The sequence below is a fragment of the Lactuca virosa genome, chromosome 2 (assembly GCF_052849685.1).
Source record: "Lactuca virosa cultivar CGN04683 chromosome 2, Lactuca_virosa_CGN04683_v6, whole genome shotgun sequence".
Classification (NCBI taxonomy): Eukaryota; Viridiplantae; Streptophyta; class Magnoliopsida; order Asterales; family Asteraceae; genus Lactuca; species Lactuca virosa.
The window spans coordinates 63,149,499-63,167,266 of record NC_136427.1 but is presented as its reverse complement, the minus strand read 5'-3'; the positions used below and the strand labels follow the sequence as shown (position 1 = coordinate 63,167,266).

General features: G+C 35.8%; 1 protein-coding gene across 1 annotated transcript; it reads left to right on the top strand.

Annotated features, from left to right (window-relative positions):
• The first annotated feature begins 14,923 nt into the window (after positions 1-14,923).
• On the top strand, positions 14,924-17,558 carry LOC145157463 (uncharacterized). Its single transcript, XM_079076498.1, has 3 exons — positions 14,924-14,973; positions 15,067-16,376; positions 17,494-17,558. The coding sequence occupies exons 1-3, from the start codon at positions 14,924-14,926 to the stop codon at positions 17,556-17,558; spliced, it is 1,425 nt and encodes a 474-aa protein (XP_078932624.1).
• The last annotated feature ends 210 nt before the right edge of the window (positions 17,559-17,768 follow it).

Sequence of the window (17,768 nt, the reverse complement as noted above, 5' to 3'; positions counted from 1 at the left end):
TGGATCATATTTCTATCAAAACCATTTCATCTAGAATTGTTAGACTTCAGCTATAATTGCTAGGTGTATATGCTAGAGTTATATAAGAATCTAGTCACAATCGACTTAGAATTGGTGGGCCCGCCTCATCTCCTGTTCCTTGTTTGGTTGTGGATCTAGGGCAGACCCATTATATTCAACGGTTTATTCAACTTAAATTTTATATAACTTATATACACTGGGCGATTATAGAGGGAATCTATGGGTCCCTCTAGGGTTCATTATCACATAACATAGAAGCATTCATTTCACTTAATAAAGAAAATATTGGATTTTCTGAAAACATACTTTGTCGCTTTTACAAGGAAAACAGTTTCTTTCTCAAAAAAAACTCTTATGAACTCACCAACTTAATTGTTGACACTTTTTCAAAACTACTTGTATTCTCAGGAAATCAGTGAAACAGGAAAACCAACAGCGTTTTGAGGATGGGACGATAAATCGTCAAACGTTTCATTTTGTCATCATAATGTAATTGATTTTGAAACATGTAAACTTATTCCATGGTGTAACCTTTTCAATTATATTTATGATGATTGTATTTACTTTGAGCACTATTATATTCGTTGTTGTGATACTATACATGAAGTCCTCCACCCCCGGACGTTTCTGCCATCCTTGATTTGGGGGTGTGACAGATTGGTATCAGAGCATTGTTTATAGTGAACTAAGTATATCGAACCACATAAGATATACAAACTATAAATGCATTGGGACTAAGGTCTCTGATGTAACATTTTCAAATAACTATACTTTTAGAAATAAATAATTTCTTGTTAAAAGTACATACATGCATACCGGTTTAGTGTCATGTCTAAGGAAAACACAAAAGTTAAAAATAGAGAAGTTGTGCAATGTGAATATGCCCTGGGATATGCAATCAAGTCTGGGAGGGATATAGCCTGATCAACTATATTCGTCCGAGAAATGACTAACATGTGCCGGGGGATAGTCATGGTGGACAACAAGTCTATCAACTTACCAACGCCCATACAAGAAAATCGTTAAGAACCAAACATAATATTAAAATACTATAGGAGTATTTTGTGATACTATAACTAACTTATGTGAAAACTAAAGACCCCTATTAGTAGGTCTATAATGCCTGAGTGCATACGCTAAGGTTATACATAATTAAAGATATTATAGACTCAGAATCTATGACTATTGCTCTATTTCCTGTTCCTTGTTTGGTTGTGGACTTAGAGTAGAGTCATTTATTCGAAGGTCTATTCTATCTCAGATTATGTATAACTGGTATGCACTATGTGATTATAGATGTGACTGATAAGGATCACCCCTATAAGTAATTAATTATAGGGTTAGACGCCTATTAATTATCTCTTCCACTCCTATTCTCGCGACGTATAGCCCTTCTAAAGACTCATTTTTGTCTCACCTTTAAACATTTTGGTTGAAAGGTGCCTTCTTCGTAGACCTATAGGGTGCGATCATACCAACACTAATACACCGGATCCCATCAAAGCTCCCCAACTAAGTGTGTTTGGACAAACATGATCCTAAGTTGAGTAAAGCTTAACGCCTGTACGAAACCTACTTCTACCCACTATCATAACTCCGTCTCAGGAACTTAGCAGAAACACTAAGAATAGTACAGCAATGTGCAAAAATTTATATATGTGAATATAAATTGTAAGAATGCACTTGAGATAATTACCCCCACTCACTAAGTCGTTTTTTCATCGTGAAACAGGATTATGTCTTCACAAGAAGGTAACCAGCCGACAAGCAAGGCAGCAACCCTGCAGATAGATCCTGCTACCTTTCAAGCTGCAGTCACGGCAGCCATGACAGTCGTCATGGCGCAACTCAATGCTAACAACGCCAGCAGAGATGGAAGCGGTACCGACAATACAAATTGTTGTAACAATCAGGAACACCGGCGGGTGTCTGCCAATGAAGGCGCCTCAGGCCACCAACCTACGAACAAGAAACGAGAGTTTTGGAACGAAAAGGAGTGTAACCTACCTCAAAAATTTGCTAGAAGACAGCAGCCCATGGCTACCCCTGCCATTACAACACCAGTCACGACACATGCCTCGACACTAGCCACATGGCCTGTCACCCCAGCACCGGTCATACCATATATGGGAACACTCCCAAAGTGTAACAAGTGTAACTTCCATCACAATGGGGTTTGCCGGGTGATGCACTGTAAAAACTGCAACAAGAACGGACATACTGTCCGTTTCTGCAGGAACCCAACCCAGCACCTCCCTTCAATCACCAACACCAAGGTGGGCCGAATGTGCTACCGATGCGGTGAAACGGGACACTTCAAGAGAGAATGTCCAACTGAGAAGAATGACGGGGGAGCAGGAGGAGTGTGACGAACAAACCAGTAGGAGCAACAAGGAAACCTTTTTAGGACTTTTGTAATGTTTCCAACGACAAAAACGTTTAAGCACCATATGTTTGTAATGAATTTGGTATGCTTGCTAAAATTTCCGTCTTTCGAAAAGTAGTTAAAATACTCTCTCGTCCGAATCAAATCAAAGACATTCATATATGGTCTTAAAATCTTTACCTGTAAGCTGTGATGACTTGGTGCATACATCAGGGTTAATTTTAATCAAAATACCAAAGACTTAAAGCAAATAATTCCATCCTGACTCCTGTTCCATGTCTAGTAGTGGGAATTGAATGGAGCCACCCACTCGACGATTTCACCAATATCAAATTTCATACGATTTACATATACCACTCGACCATAGAGTGACCTGTCAGGGATTATGATATCAAGTAGCATCGCTAACTATCAGAACCCACTCACTACCAGTGCTAGTTGCTGTAGTATGAATCATCTGTGGTAATAATAACATCGAACAAAACGGGACACACTAAAAAGATACTGTTGTCGTCATTCGATTTCAATTGATATAGTCCTCACCTTCCTGACTAAACGGCTGCGAAAAGACCTTTCACCTAATCTCAAAAAACCTTCATCTTTCATAAACACAAATCTAACACGGACCTCCGGGCCATCTCTCGCTGCGAAACCTCAAAAACACTCACCAGAGGAGTATTATACCTTCTGAAACCTTACCACCAGTATTTACAAGAAGACCCTTAGGGAATGTCACGCATGCAGCAGATAAGGTTCAAGCACAGAAGCTTGGGACGAGTACGGTTAGTCTACCACTACTACGTGTATACGCGAGGATAATGTATAATTAAGATTCTACGGACATTGGATGTGTGCTTCCACCCTATTTCCTGTTCCTTGTCTGGTTGTGGACTTGGGGCAGAGTCACCCATCCAACTGTCTCACCAACCTTAATTACATACGACCTATATGCGCAAGTTGATGATAGATGGACCAGGTACGAGTCCTACCATGAACTTCGGGACCAGGTACCCAGGAGTGCAAGTGAACGCCCTATCATCCGAATAAGCCTAGTCGTGTAAACCGAACCCATATGTTCCCTACCGATCTAATCAAACGAGAAACACTAAAGCAGACCCTATGCAGCGCTCCGAGGAGAAATTATCACTTATGGCTTAGTGCAAGTTCGAGAAAGGCTGAAAACACCTCGAGAACACGACAAAACCCGAATAAGCCTTATCTTATATATAAAAACACAGGGTTTTTACTAGTGAATCTATGATGGCTAGTGTAAACATTATGGTCATGTCTCATTAAGATACTATGGACTTAGGATGTGTGATTCCGCCTCATTCCCTGTTCCTTGTTTGGTTGTGGGCTTAAGGCGGGGTCACCCATCCGAATGCCCTTGTAATCTTAATGATATACGACTAGTTTACATCAAGCGATTATAAAAGAACTGGTAAGACTTATAATGCAAGTTTCATCACAATTTGTTGAAACATTCGTAATGCTGGAACTCACTAACTTCATTATAAAATATTCGAAGTAGTAATACCAAGGATAGGGCGGAGAGCATAAAGACACACATTGAATACACTATCATTCCAAAACAATAACTCCTTTTAAATCGACTCAGCTCAAGTTACAATAAGAAATTCCAAGGTCGTCATTTAACATCAAGCGGGTTGTTCCTCACCATAATCAATTTCTTGTACTACGAAAAGTTCCCCCATCTTTTCCTCCAAATTCTTGAAGTCCCAGTCAAAACGCTAATTTCGGGACGAAATTCTTTCTAACGGGGGGATGATGTGACAACCGTTAATTTTTGGCCAAGTCAAAGTCAACCAAAGTCAACAAGTCAAACCGGTCAACTCATCTAACCCTTGTATATTAGGGTTTCCATCATGATCCTTATTGTACTACTCGCAATCTTAAAATAAAGTATCACTTAGAGTTTTCACGTGTTCGGAAATTCTAAACCCTAATTAGGGTAAGTGATGAACCTACTCGATAAAACCTTATTCCATACCCCTCGAGAGCGTATAACATTCATAACAAGGCTTAACAGAGTGTAAGAACCTTGCATTGCGAAGCCAAACACTCAAAAAGGTCACAAAAGAAGTCTCTCCCAATCTCTTTCACTCTAACTCTCCCAAAACTCTCTAAGTATGTGAAATCCCTCCAAGAATGTCAAATCTCTCCCAAATCTCTCTCCGTATGAGAAATCTCTCCAAGAATGTCAAATCTCTCCCAAATCTCTCTTTGTATGAGAAATCTCTCCCAAATCTCTCTCTGAATGAGAAATCTCTCCAAGAATGTCAAATCTCTCCCAAATCTCTCCAAGTATGTGAAATCTCTCCCAAATCTCTCCAAGTATGTGAAATCTCTCCCAAATATCTCCCTGAATGAGAAATATCTTCAAGTATGTAAAATCTCTTCCAAATATCTCTCCGAATGCCAAATCTCTCCAAGTATGTCAAATCTCTCCCAAATCTCTCTAAGTATGACAAATCTCTCCCAAATCTCTCTCAAAATCTCTCTCAACTTTTTATAATCACTCGGGGCATCCCGACCCTCGAATTTGGCGAAAACAGCCCAAAAACGGAAGTCTACGCGAAAAACGGACTTAAGGAGCCGAAACTCCTCTTAGGAACCAAAACCCCTCTCAAGGAACCGAAACCCTCTCAAGGAACCGAAACCCTCTCAGGAACCGAAACCTCTTAGGAGCCGAGACCCTCTCAACCGAAATGGAGCAAGTGCTCTGTCTATTTCGGTCCCCTGATCATGCTGAACCGAGACCTGACCTTGCTGAACCGAAACTGACTTTTGGCTCTCCTTCTCACCTTCGGTCCGAGGAGACTCCATGTTCGGTCCGAGAGGCGACCCTGCGCAGCCGAGACCGAGCCTCGCCTTGTGTCCCTTCTCATCGCACTCTCGGTTCCTCTTCCCCCTTCTCTCAGATTCCTCTCCAGCAACCGAACCTCGGCCCGGAACCGAGAGGTCTCGCATGTAGGCCATTTCTTCCCGGTTTTCGACTAATTTTGCATTTTAGGCCCGTTTTTAATTATTTTAACGCGGGATTTTCACCTAAAACTTTATTTTAACATATAAGGCCCCATATTTATTAATTAATCACGTTTTTGGGGATAAATCTTATCCAAGAAGAGTGGGTGAAGTACAAGAGGTGGAGTGTTGACTTTTCTTAGGTTTATGACACAAGCAACCACCCATACCCACTCCATGACCAGCCACACTCCTTCCACCATACCTAAGTCATGTCAATGTACCTTTCCATCATTTTCCAGTCATTTCCCACGTTCTTAGAGCTGGAACATCCACCCTCTCTCCTCACTTCACTCATTTTCTCTCATTTCCACCAAAAGATCAAACACTTTTCTCTCAACTCTTCTCTCTCAATTTCGAGATTTCCAAGGCATTTTCCAAGGCTTTCCTTCTACTTTTGGTAAGTATCTTCATCATCCTTATGATTATTACACTTCCTTCTACTCCAATCATAGATTGCTTACACAAATATCGTCATATTTGTGTTAGATCTTCGAATCTTCAAGCATCTTCCAAGTGTTCTTGAGTTGAACACTACCTTTCTCCATCATCCATCTACTGAAATCACTAAAGGTGAGTTCATACCCCAATATTTTCATGTTTTTCTTAAGTTTTAAGGGGGGGGGGGGGGGAATACAAGTTAAAACACCAGGAACACAACTAAACTCATTTAACAGCCTTCATCAGAAAAGTTCAACTCCAGTCACAGACTTTTTTGGTAAACTTAAACATTTTAGTTTTCAAAACTGTATTAGGTGAAAATATTTCAGGTTCATACCTTTAAAATGACTACTTGCACATCACCATACGATGTTTCTACGATTTATGGTGATTTTTACAAAACTGTCTATCATTTCAGAAACAAATCCAGACCAGTCTGTGAATATGAACATTTTCACACAAGTTAAAGACTTCTAAAAATCATAATAAAAATTATGAATAAACTAGACACATTTTATGAACTCTCAGAATTTACGGATTTAGTTTTCGACTTCGTATGATTTTTCTATGATTTTTCTAAAACAGTGCAGAAAGCTTAAAAACTAGTTAACAGCTTATAACTTTCATAACACTTTGTATTATGTTGAGCAAAGTGTATAACAATACGTTCTAAATATTGAATGTAATTTCTTGTTAGTTTATCATCATAAACTGAAATTTAGTCATTCATGATAAGATTTTTCATTCATTTCGAACACATATAATAAGCTATAATAAGCATAATTTATGGATTCACAGCACTAATGTATTTTCATAAAAGAGTTCTTTTTCAGTACAAACGTTTTGGATAAACTATAATAGGTATAGTTTATGTATCATTTACATTTCAAACTCATCTACCAAAGGTTTTCAGTTAAGTTCACGTAAATCTATTGATAAATAAACTTGTGAGTCATTCACTTCGTGTTACCTTCATGGTAATAAATCAAAAAGTCCTGTAAATTATAACCAGAGTCTCTTGTAAGGAGAGCGTGATAGTTGTGTATAGATCTATATTGGGTTTGACAAACCCACACCTGAGCTGCATGCAACAGCTAGACCGGCAGGTCTGTGGTGACAAGTGTCATTTAACGTACGACGCCTGAAGAACGTCGTGTTACGAGGCCATCAAAACTAGTCTTAGCATGGTTATAATAGCTCACATGTGGTATTAATATATTATAAGATTTACGGCTTCTGTTTAAATTAGCGAGTTATATCGATATAACTCACAGGAAATATCTTTAAGTATGGAAATATACTTGTTTTCGGTCCTGGGATTTAGGACCACCTAACTTTAAAAAGGGGTTTTATATCGATCTAAAATCACTTTTATATCTTTAAGTATGGAAAATACTTGTTTACTTTCGGTCCTGGGGTTTAGGACTACGTAACTTTTATAAGGAAAATATAGGATTTTCTTTGGATCATATTTCTATCAAAACTATTTCATCTAGAATTGTTAGACTTCAGTTATAATTGCTAGGTGTATATGCTAGAGTTATATAAGAATCTAGTCACAATCGACTTAGAATTGGTGGGCCCGCCTCATCTCCTGTTCCTTGTTTGGTTGTGGATCTAGGGCAGACCCATTATATTCAACGGTTTATTCAACTTAAATTTTATATAACTTATATACACTGGGCGATTATAGAGGGAATCTATGGGTCCCTCTAGGGTTCATTATCACATAACATAGAAGCATTCATTTCACTTAATAAAAAAAATATTGGATTTTCTGAAAACATACTTTGTCGCTTTTACAAGGAAAACAGTTTCTTTCTCAAACAAAACTCTTATGAACTCACCAACTTAATTGTTGACACTTTTTCAAAACTACTTGTATTCTCAGGAAATCAGTGAAACAGGAAAACCAACAGCGTTTTGAGGATGGGACGATAAATCGTCAAACGTTTCATTTTGTCATCATAATGTAATTGATTTTGAAACATGTAAACTTATTCCATGGTGTAACCTTTTCAATTATATTTATGATGGTTGTATTTACTTTGAGCACTATTATATTCGTTGTTGTGATACTATACATGAAGTCCTCCACCCCCGGACGTTTCCGCCATCCTTGGTTTGGGGGTGTGACAGAGACCTTTCAAATTCCAAACTTACAAGAGTTAATTGTTTCATAAATAAGGACTTTTCAAATTCGATAACTTGAGGACAAGTTATGGACCCTTTCAATAAACACATAGATCAAATTTAACTAATCCAATTATCACATAATTCATCATTTACCAATTTGTCCTGATTTGATTCATATTACAAGATAACTTCAAATTTTACAAATAATTAGTTTTTCACAAAATCAAGTAATTATCTTAAAATTTAACAACCTTCATGTTTTTGGAAGGGGATAGACATTACCATATTAGTAAAATCAAATTTTATGTACCAAAACAGTTTGTGGTAATGATCATAATCCAAACAAGCCAAAAACTCAAAAATTCTGCCATCTGATGAACCAACTCGTCGAGCTAGGCTTTGGAATCGTCGAGTTCAAGGCAAAACTCATCCAAATCGTCGAGTCCATATATGGACTTGTCGAGTTCATCAGACAGTGGCCAGAAAAGTCATTTTTCCAACTTTGAAAATCACACATTTGCATCAATATAATAGAAAACACCCTAAGCTCTGATACCACTGATGGGTTTTATGTACTCTAACATTCCTATGGTGCACACACAACCCTAATGCTTTGGATCTAAGTTTTCTCTAATTATACATGCAACATTGTTTTTCCAAAGTATAAAGCCTAAACTAGCATGCAAGGCAACATTTAAATCACAAAAACAGTTAGAAGATTACCTTGTGTAATAGCTTGCTTGTCTTTTACCTTTAGGAGCCTAGAACCTCAAGTGTGATGCCTCAAATGTCTTATAACAAACCAAGAACAAGAGTATGAACTTGAGAGAGAGGCTTGGGAGCTCAAAATCGGCTAGCTTCTACTTTAGTATGCATGGGGGCCGATTTTAGGGTGTTAGGGACTTCTTTTATAGCTTTGGATTACAACCATGAAAACCCTAATGAATCTTCATATTTCTTAGGCCTTTTGGGCTAAACCTTTCATGGACTTTCATGTAGGTTTAGTCCAACCCTAGTCAACATGAGTCATGAGTCCAACTAGAAGTATTACTAATTTACCTAATCAGTCCCTGTAACTTTAATCAGTTTCTTTTGATCACCAAATTAATACCAAATTAATTCTTGATCAATACTAATTAAATAATGTGATTTCTCAATTAATATATTATACTTATAATATATTAATAAATCACAATAACCTCTTCCTCAAATATCCATCCTATCAAATTGTTCCAAAATGTTATAACCAAAATGGACCATGCTATTATCGGGTCAAGTACATACCAATTATAGTTATGGGCTTAGACACCTAATCCAACATTTATGACTTTGCACGACATAAAGGGATCCAAAAAGTCAAACCCTTGATTCATAAAACACTTTAATAACCTCAAACTCTTGCATGAGTGAGAAATAACAACAAAGACTCCATTTTTATTACCCAAGATCCTCAGAAACGTCATAAAGTAACAAACTTGAGCTCTGGAGTAGCTTTTACTTACAAGAACCAAACCATGGGACCAAAAGCATGACAATATCAAGGCTAGTGTAGATCTAAGCTATAGGACCATAACGGTTCAAGATTCATACCTTTTGAGGCTTACAAATGGGATGGAAGTTCTGGATCTTCAAGCTCACTCAAAATCTCACTCAAAATGCTCAAGATCTTCACAAAGAAGCTAGGTTTTTAAAATGACTTCTTTGGGAGAGTGGAGGCTAATTATGAAGAGGCCTCAAGGGACTTAAGGTGTTTAAATAGGGTCTCAACCCTAAAATTTAGGGTTTTTAAATCAACATGAGTACGCCCTGTGTACTTGTTATGTACGTCCAACTTACTCAATGAAGTCCCCACCATCTTTAATGAATTACGCCTTGTGTACACATAGTGTACGCCCATCATTTGCATCATAACCCATCGCAATGAGTACCCTCATTTGCATCATAACCCTCATTCGCATCCGGATACTCCCTTTGCATCCGATCACCCCCGTTCGCATCCGGATACCCTCTTTCACATCCAATCACTATCATTCGCATCTAGATACTATCGTTCACATCCAATAACTCCTATTCGCATCCATATACTCTCTTTCGCATCCAATCGCTCTCATTCACATCCATGCCAATTTTTCATAGAGAACTTCTACCGGCTGCGACTTGTTGTGTTCGATCTTATCTAATCACAAATTGAACATCAATCTTCATGTGGCGACACTTGATATTTTCCAAAAATCAAACTTTTGACTCCTTAACAGCCTAGATTAATAAATCTTGGAAAACAGGTGTGACAAGTAGATTAGTTTGTATATACATGATCACTAGGAACTCCATCTACATTATATCAAACATATAACACATTACCTATTTTGTACTCTTGACCATGGTCTTCAGCTCCACATATCTTTATCGATTTAACTAATTGCATACTATAATACCGACTAGGGGATGCCCAATCACTCGACGATCCACTTCAATTTACTATATATCCCTTGGTACTTTAAATTAATTTCACATTATAGTATAGAGGTAGAATATTGCAGGATGTCAAACGTAGTCGTTGAAACAAGTTAGATCTATTATCTTCTTCGAGAACTTCATTTCCATTCTACAAAGGAAACGATTGTATATTATGACAACATCATTGATGCTTACATGTACTTGAATCTTGTGTATAGGTTCTGTAGTAGTCGTTATGAAAGGTAATGAAATCATTCCATAATACTTCCTAGCAATATAGACATCTAAAACCTTCCCATTTTTTCATACACCTCCCATAATTGAATCGATTCTACATTCATAAGGATGCTCATAACATGGAATGTGGTAGTAAATTTTTAAGTCAACTTAATACTCGGGTTCATATTTCTTTTTTCTCTACGTTCAACTTCACTTTAAGACTTTAATTTATTTAATATGTCCTTGTGCTCTTCCTAGATTGCCATCCCCAATTTTGATCTTTTGGTTTACTTTTGTATTCTATTACCATAGTAATAACGCAATGCAAAAATCACGTAACAATAGCCGGATACACCCAACAATCACAAACCGAGTATATTGGAAAGTAATATATCAATCACAAGTGTTTTTGAAATCAATCATAGATCATCTCAAGGACACCCTACGACCCTACCCCTCCCCACCAACGATCCGCATGTATCTTGTAGTCAAATTCCCATGATGAAAGTCAACCTCGTTTCTAGAGAGAGTTTTTTTTATTGGTGTTTATTAGCTGATTGGCGTTTGACACCACAAATAAGCCATTATGTGTTTGGATAGTTTGAAACTTAAAATGATTATTGGCTTAAATAAGAAGTTTTTGATAAGTTAGTGAGTTCTAACTTATGACTTATTTAGATCAATTTACCATATTAACCCTAACACACACACACACACACACATATATATATATATATATATATATATATATATATATATATATATATATATATATAAAGAAAATATAACCCAAAAAATTGTACGAAAGAACAAAACCCTAAAATTATTGACTGAGGCCTGTGTTTAACACAGTTTCCTTAAAACAAATTCGCCCTATATGGGTGTTTGTTTCCCATGATACAACAGTGGAAAACAATTCTTCTAGATTGCTCGAACGCTCACTTGGCCCAGATTATACCTTGGTTGCAGCAAGAGAGAAAAGATGAAGCAAAAGCGTAAGAGAGGAAGAGATTGATTTCGTTTCATTCGGTGTATCGAATCAGTCACATAGGCGTTGTATTTATACTGCCCAATGTAACTGATGTAATTAAAACAAAATCGTAACTGTCACAATTTAAATTAGACAAATAATCAAGAAATCAAAACCAAAATCTATGATTAATAGCTCTTAATTCGTTTTTGTAACTATTACCCAAAAGGAAAAAATGCCAAAAGGTCCTTAAACTTTTCTGTTCGATCGGTGGTGCATTCGTGTACGTACACAAGTTCAGTGGCCTAAAGCCAATTTGGCTCGTATTTGCACTCACCCTACGTGCGTGTGCGCAAGAGAGAGCCTTGGTTCTAATAAGTCTTACAAATGTAGCTAGTCTTTGTAGTTATAAACCAATTTCCTTTTCATTCTCCCACCAATGTGGGATGAGTTTAAAACCCACTTAACTCTTTTATTTTTTTTCTTTTCCAATTGCCCTACTTTGACAAGTAATTTCTCATTCATTTTTAATCCGTTTTGGACGTGTGATATATCGAAACGAAAATATCACGGAGGAGAACAAGAATATATAATCAATAGTTCGTTTTGATTATATTTAGAGTCCAAAGTTTGTGCTCAAAAATGGAGAAAATCTATTTTTTGGAAATTAATAAAATTAATTTTCCAACAATATATATATATATATATATATATATATATATATATATATATATATATATATATATATATATATATATATATATATATATCCGGCCATTATTTGTCATTTCACATCTATAAACAAAAATTATCAAATATTAAAAACAACTTATCAATTTATTACATTTTTATACTCAATAAACTAATACAAACATTTTTCTAAAGGTTGGTTTTAACACTAAATAAACTAATAAACATTTTCACAAATAAATATAAGTTAGCTTTGAATAAACAATAATCATCCCTAAACACATCAAAATCAACCTTATCTATTTAATACTTTAATACAGAAATCAGGGAACATAAAAATATAATTGCAGAAACAAAGTTTAACCCTAAATAAGATATTATTGTTATTTCACATATATTTCAACTACATTTTTATTTCATACCTGAACAATTTGCATCAAAATACTTTGATAAGCTCACGGATTAATGCCATGCTTCAAATAGGTAAAAAGAGTACTTGGTTATTTAAAAAAATAATATTAAAAATAAATTTCATGTACACAAAATATTATTATTGTGATGGTTATTTTATGAAAAAAATAATTCATTACTAATTTATTATACCTTATCAGAATCATTATATTTTATATAAAAAACAACTATTATTTATGACATTAACCCTAATTACTTCTATCCAATTTGAGTTAAATTATTTACATATATTTTCCAAGCAGGGGCGTAGTATTATTGGGGCCAGGAGGGGCAGTGCCCCCCCTGTTGGGCTAAAAGTAGGAATTGTAGTTCAAAAAAATTAGTTATAGGCCTGCTATCTTCAAACTTGGGCTTTGGCCCCTCCCGATTCCTAATCAGACTAGTCCAATAGTCCAAATTCTCCAAACGTTATCAAGAAATCAAAATCGGTTCATCCCCATTTTCCCAATTCGTTGCCTATATCGCCTGCTGTTCGTTGTGTTGTTGTCTCGCTAGTCGCTTGTGCCTTGTGTCGCTGTCTCGCCAAGTCGCCTGGTCTCACTCTCGCCAATCGCCATCGCCAAGTGCCCAAGTCGCCATTCACAGAAATCAGGTATGTAATCCACTAATCCCGTCATGGCGTCATCCCGAGACCCGAATCCTGTTCATCTGTTCTTTCTTTTCTGATTGTAAGATTGTTGATTGTTGCCTTGTTAGTGTTGGCGTGTTGCACTGCTGCTGCTGTTTTCTGTCAATCTGTTGCCTATTTCTGCGTTACTATCTTACTGAGTTTCTTTTTTAACTTGGCTGTCATTTGCGATTTGCCAATTTGATTTATAAGTTATGAACTTATAGATTTGGTTATTGTTGGTGTTGGCGTGTTGCACTGCTGCTGCTGTTTTCAGTTTGATTTTTTATTTTTAGATTTTGTTATGATTAACAGCTTGTCAGCTTCAAACAAAACTGAAAAGTGAAAACAAAGATTGATTTGGTTATTGTTAAATGAGTAATTGGTTATTGTTCTAATTTTGATTTTGAATTTTTGATTGAATCAATTGTTCCTTCATTTTGATTTTTCTAGATATAATCATGGGAAATATGAAAACCTTAGATTATTTTTTCAAAAGAAAGGTAGATGATAAAGAAACTAATGATGAAATTGAAGAGAGTAAACGTCACAAAGCTTCAACAAGTGAGCCACAACAGCAAGAAACGGAAAATCAACAAGAGAATGAGCCACAACCGCAAGGAAAGAAAATCTACAAGAGAATGAGCCACAACCACAAGAAAAGGAAAATCCTAATGAAGTTCATTTGAAGAATCTAGAAAGAGATCCCGCTAAACGCAAGCAAATGTGGGATTTTCCGGTCAATTTAAGGGAGCAAGTGAGACGAGCTTATATGAATTTAGGACCTTTCCAAATACGTCTTAAGGAGTATCAAGCTAAAGGTTCAACGAAACATCCTCATAGATTCCAATATTCTTGGTTCAACATTTTCCCTAATTGGCTAGAGTATTCTCCAACAACACACGCTTCTTATTGTTTTATTTGTTATATATTTAATGATAAACCAAGTGTGTGTCATGGTTACGATGCATTTACTGTTAAAGGATTTGATAATTGGAAAAAAGTTAATGACGGGAAAAATTGTGCATTCTTGAAACATATTGGTTGCTCACAACATAGAAATGTTGTTGCATTTGCTGAAAACTTGATGAACCAAGCAACACACATTGAAAATATCATAGTGAAGCAAAATGAAGCGCAAATATTGAAAAACCGTTTACGATTAAAAGTTTCAATTTACACGGTTCATTGGTTGACCTTCTAAGCTTGTGCTTTACGTGGACATGATGAAACTCCTAATTCCAAAAATCGTGGTAATTTTCTCCAACTACTAAAACTTCTAGCATCTTATAATGATGAAGGTTCAAATGTTATATTAGAGAAAGCTCCTTATAATTCAAAGTATACGTCTCGGGAAATTCAAAAAGAAATTCTTAGTATTATTGCAAATTAAGTTCGAAAGCATATTCGTAGCGAAGTGGGAGATTCATACTTTTGTGTCATGGTTGATGAGTCACGGGATGAGTCTAAAAAAGAGCAAATGGCGATAGTTTTGAGATTTGTTTATGCAGAAGGAATCATACGGGAAAGGTTCTTGGATTTGGTTCACGTTAGGGATACCTTATCATTAACCTTGAAAACAAATATGTGGAGACAACTTTAACACTATCAATTTGATGTTAGTAAAATCCGTGGCCAAGGTTTTGATGGTGCTAGTAATATGAGAGGGGAATGGAATGGATTACAAGCACTTGTTCTTAAGGATTGCCCTTATGCATATTATGTTCACTGCTTTGCTCACAGATTGCAACTAGCCTTGGTGGCTGCTTCAAGGGAAATTATTCCGGTACACCAATTTTTCACAGACTTAATTTTTACAATTAACGTAGTTTGTGCTTCCAGTAAGCGTCATGATGACTTACAAAAGGCAAAGGCAACTGAGATTGAACAATTATTGGAACTAGGTGAAATCGAATCAGGTAATGGATTGAATCAAGTTGGGACATTAAGAAGAGCTGGTGATACACGTTGGGGTTCTCATTTTCGTTCCGTTTGCAGTTTGATTGACATGTTTGCTTGTACTCGTGTTGTTCTCCAAGGAATAATTGATGACGTATCTGCTACTTATTCTCAACACGGAGATGCTGACGCAGCTTACTGTTATCTGAAATCATTTGAGTTTGTGTTTATTCTTCACCTGATAAAGGAAGTAATGGGAAAGACTGATATATTTTCTCAAGCTCTACAAAAGAAATCCCAAGATATTCTTAATGCTATGGAGTTAGTTTCAGCAACAAAGGAGGGTCTAAATGATTTCAGAAACAAAGGATGGGAGTCTTTACTTGCACAAGTAAAGTTTTTTTGTGAAAAACATGAAATAAATATGCCAGATATGAATGCTCCTTATACTTCTACTCGATATCGGCCTCGAAAAACAGATAATCATGTTACTTTTGAACATTTTTATCGAGTGAATTTGTTTACAACCACATTGGACAAACAACTGCATGAGTTGAATAGTAGATTCAATGATCAGGCGATGGAGTTGTCAAGTCTTAGTTCTACTTTAGTTTCTAAAGTGATTAACGTTGATCAAATTTGTCTTCTTGTTGAGAAGTATTATCCTGAAGATTTTACGGAGCAAGAGAAGATTCAATTACGATATCAATTGGTGATTTTTGATATTGATATGACAAAGAATCCAAGGCTAGGTGGTGTATCAACTATTGCTGACCTATGCAAGCGTCTTGTGGAAACTCAGAAACGTAAGACATATTATTTGCTTGATAGAGTGGTTAGGTTAATCTTGACACTTCCAGTTTCTACCGCAACAACAAAGAGGGGATTTTCAGCAATGAAAATATTCAAGAACCGTCTTCGCAATAAGATGTCGGATGATTTTCTCGCAAACAACTTGGTGATTTATATAGAAAGAGAAATTGCTGAAAACATTGATTCGAAGTCTGTAATTGATGAATTTAAAGACATTAAAGGTCGTCGGGCTGAGTTGTAGTTCTTTTTCTAGGTGTTTTTGGTGTTTATTTGTTGAAAACAATCTGTTTTTTTTTTTTAAGAATGTTAATTTCAGTTTATAATGTTTTTGGCCCCCAAGTTAATTGTTCAAGCTCCGCCACTGTTTCCAAATATGAAAGTGATGATCAAAGGTACACATTTGAAATTACTGTCGTAAGTATCATGAATAATTTGTGTTTCTTATTTTAATTATCGGTGAATAAGAGTGATATAATTGTTAATTTTTAGCTGTTCGAATATTTAATAAAACGAAAAGAAAAAAATAGACTGAATAAACTAATATTTAGATCTATTTTATCATTAACTACCTATGATTCTAAAACCTAGTAATTTGTATAGTTCCCTTTTTTATGTTTCCCTTAAACTTGAAGGAAGGCAGAAATAATGTGAAAAAAAACCCCATGCCTTCTTTGGACCATTTGTAATGCCAAATTAATGTTTCGGACCACTTTTTGTACGCTTATTACCATACAAAATCCTTATACGATAACCATGTTGTACTTTTTCACCCATGAGGACTGCCAAAATCAAATAAAGCTGGTGTCTTTGGTTACATTTTTCCTCTTCGGTCCACTACAATTATTTTGGATATGTACATAATCATATGAGAAAACAAGTAATATATAGAAATTTATTGTCAGTTATTCACGTGTTATATCATCATTGAAAATTGCGATTACAATTATCTTGAACATGAAGTGATACACTTTGCCTTTGTCTGACCACCCTATTTCTTGAAACAAGTTGATCCCATTAAAATTAATGTTATTGTGTGGACACCTGGATCGTCTTCCCTTGAGAATCAATTTGCATCATAGAGGTGTGTAATCAAGATATTGAAAATGTGAATCATTTGTTCTTTCGGTGTCATTTGACTGTTATTTTCATTGAAAAGATTTCGAAATGGTGGAATATAGATAATCTATTCTCAATATTACTTCTTTTCAAGATCGGTCTTCTTGGTTTGCTTCTGTGCAGTTGCGTTCTTCTTCTGACAATTATTTGGAGGCAGTCTTCTTCACGTTATTGTGATTCATTTGTTTGTTTAGAAATTCTTTTATTTTTTATTATGTTTAGTTAAAGAAGAGAGATTTATAGGACAGAACAGTAAACAGTTATACAAGCGTTTATATGATGAGTGATAGATCCAGATGTAAAAAAATTAATTGGATTGTTTGGCTTGCTAATCGTAGTTTAGTCATTTGATGCGCTGTTTGTTTATTTGTTTTTTGAACCCTTTGAATGTTTTTTGGTTTCGTTAGCGCTTTGCTAACGTTTTAATAAAGTCATGTTTTTGGAAAAAAAAACCCTTTAGGTTTGAAGTTAAAAGAAGTTACAATTTTAAATAAAAA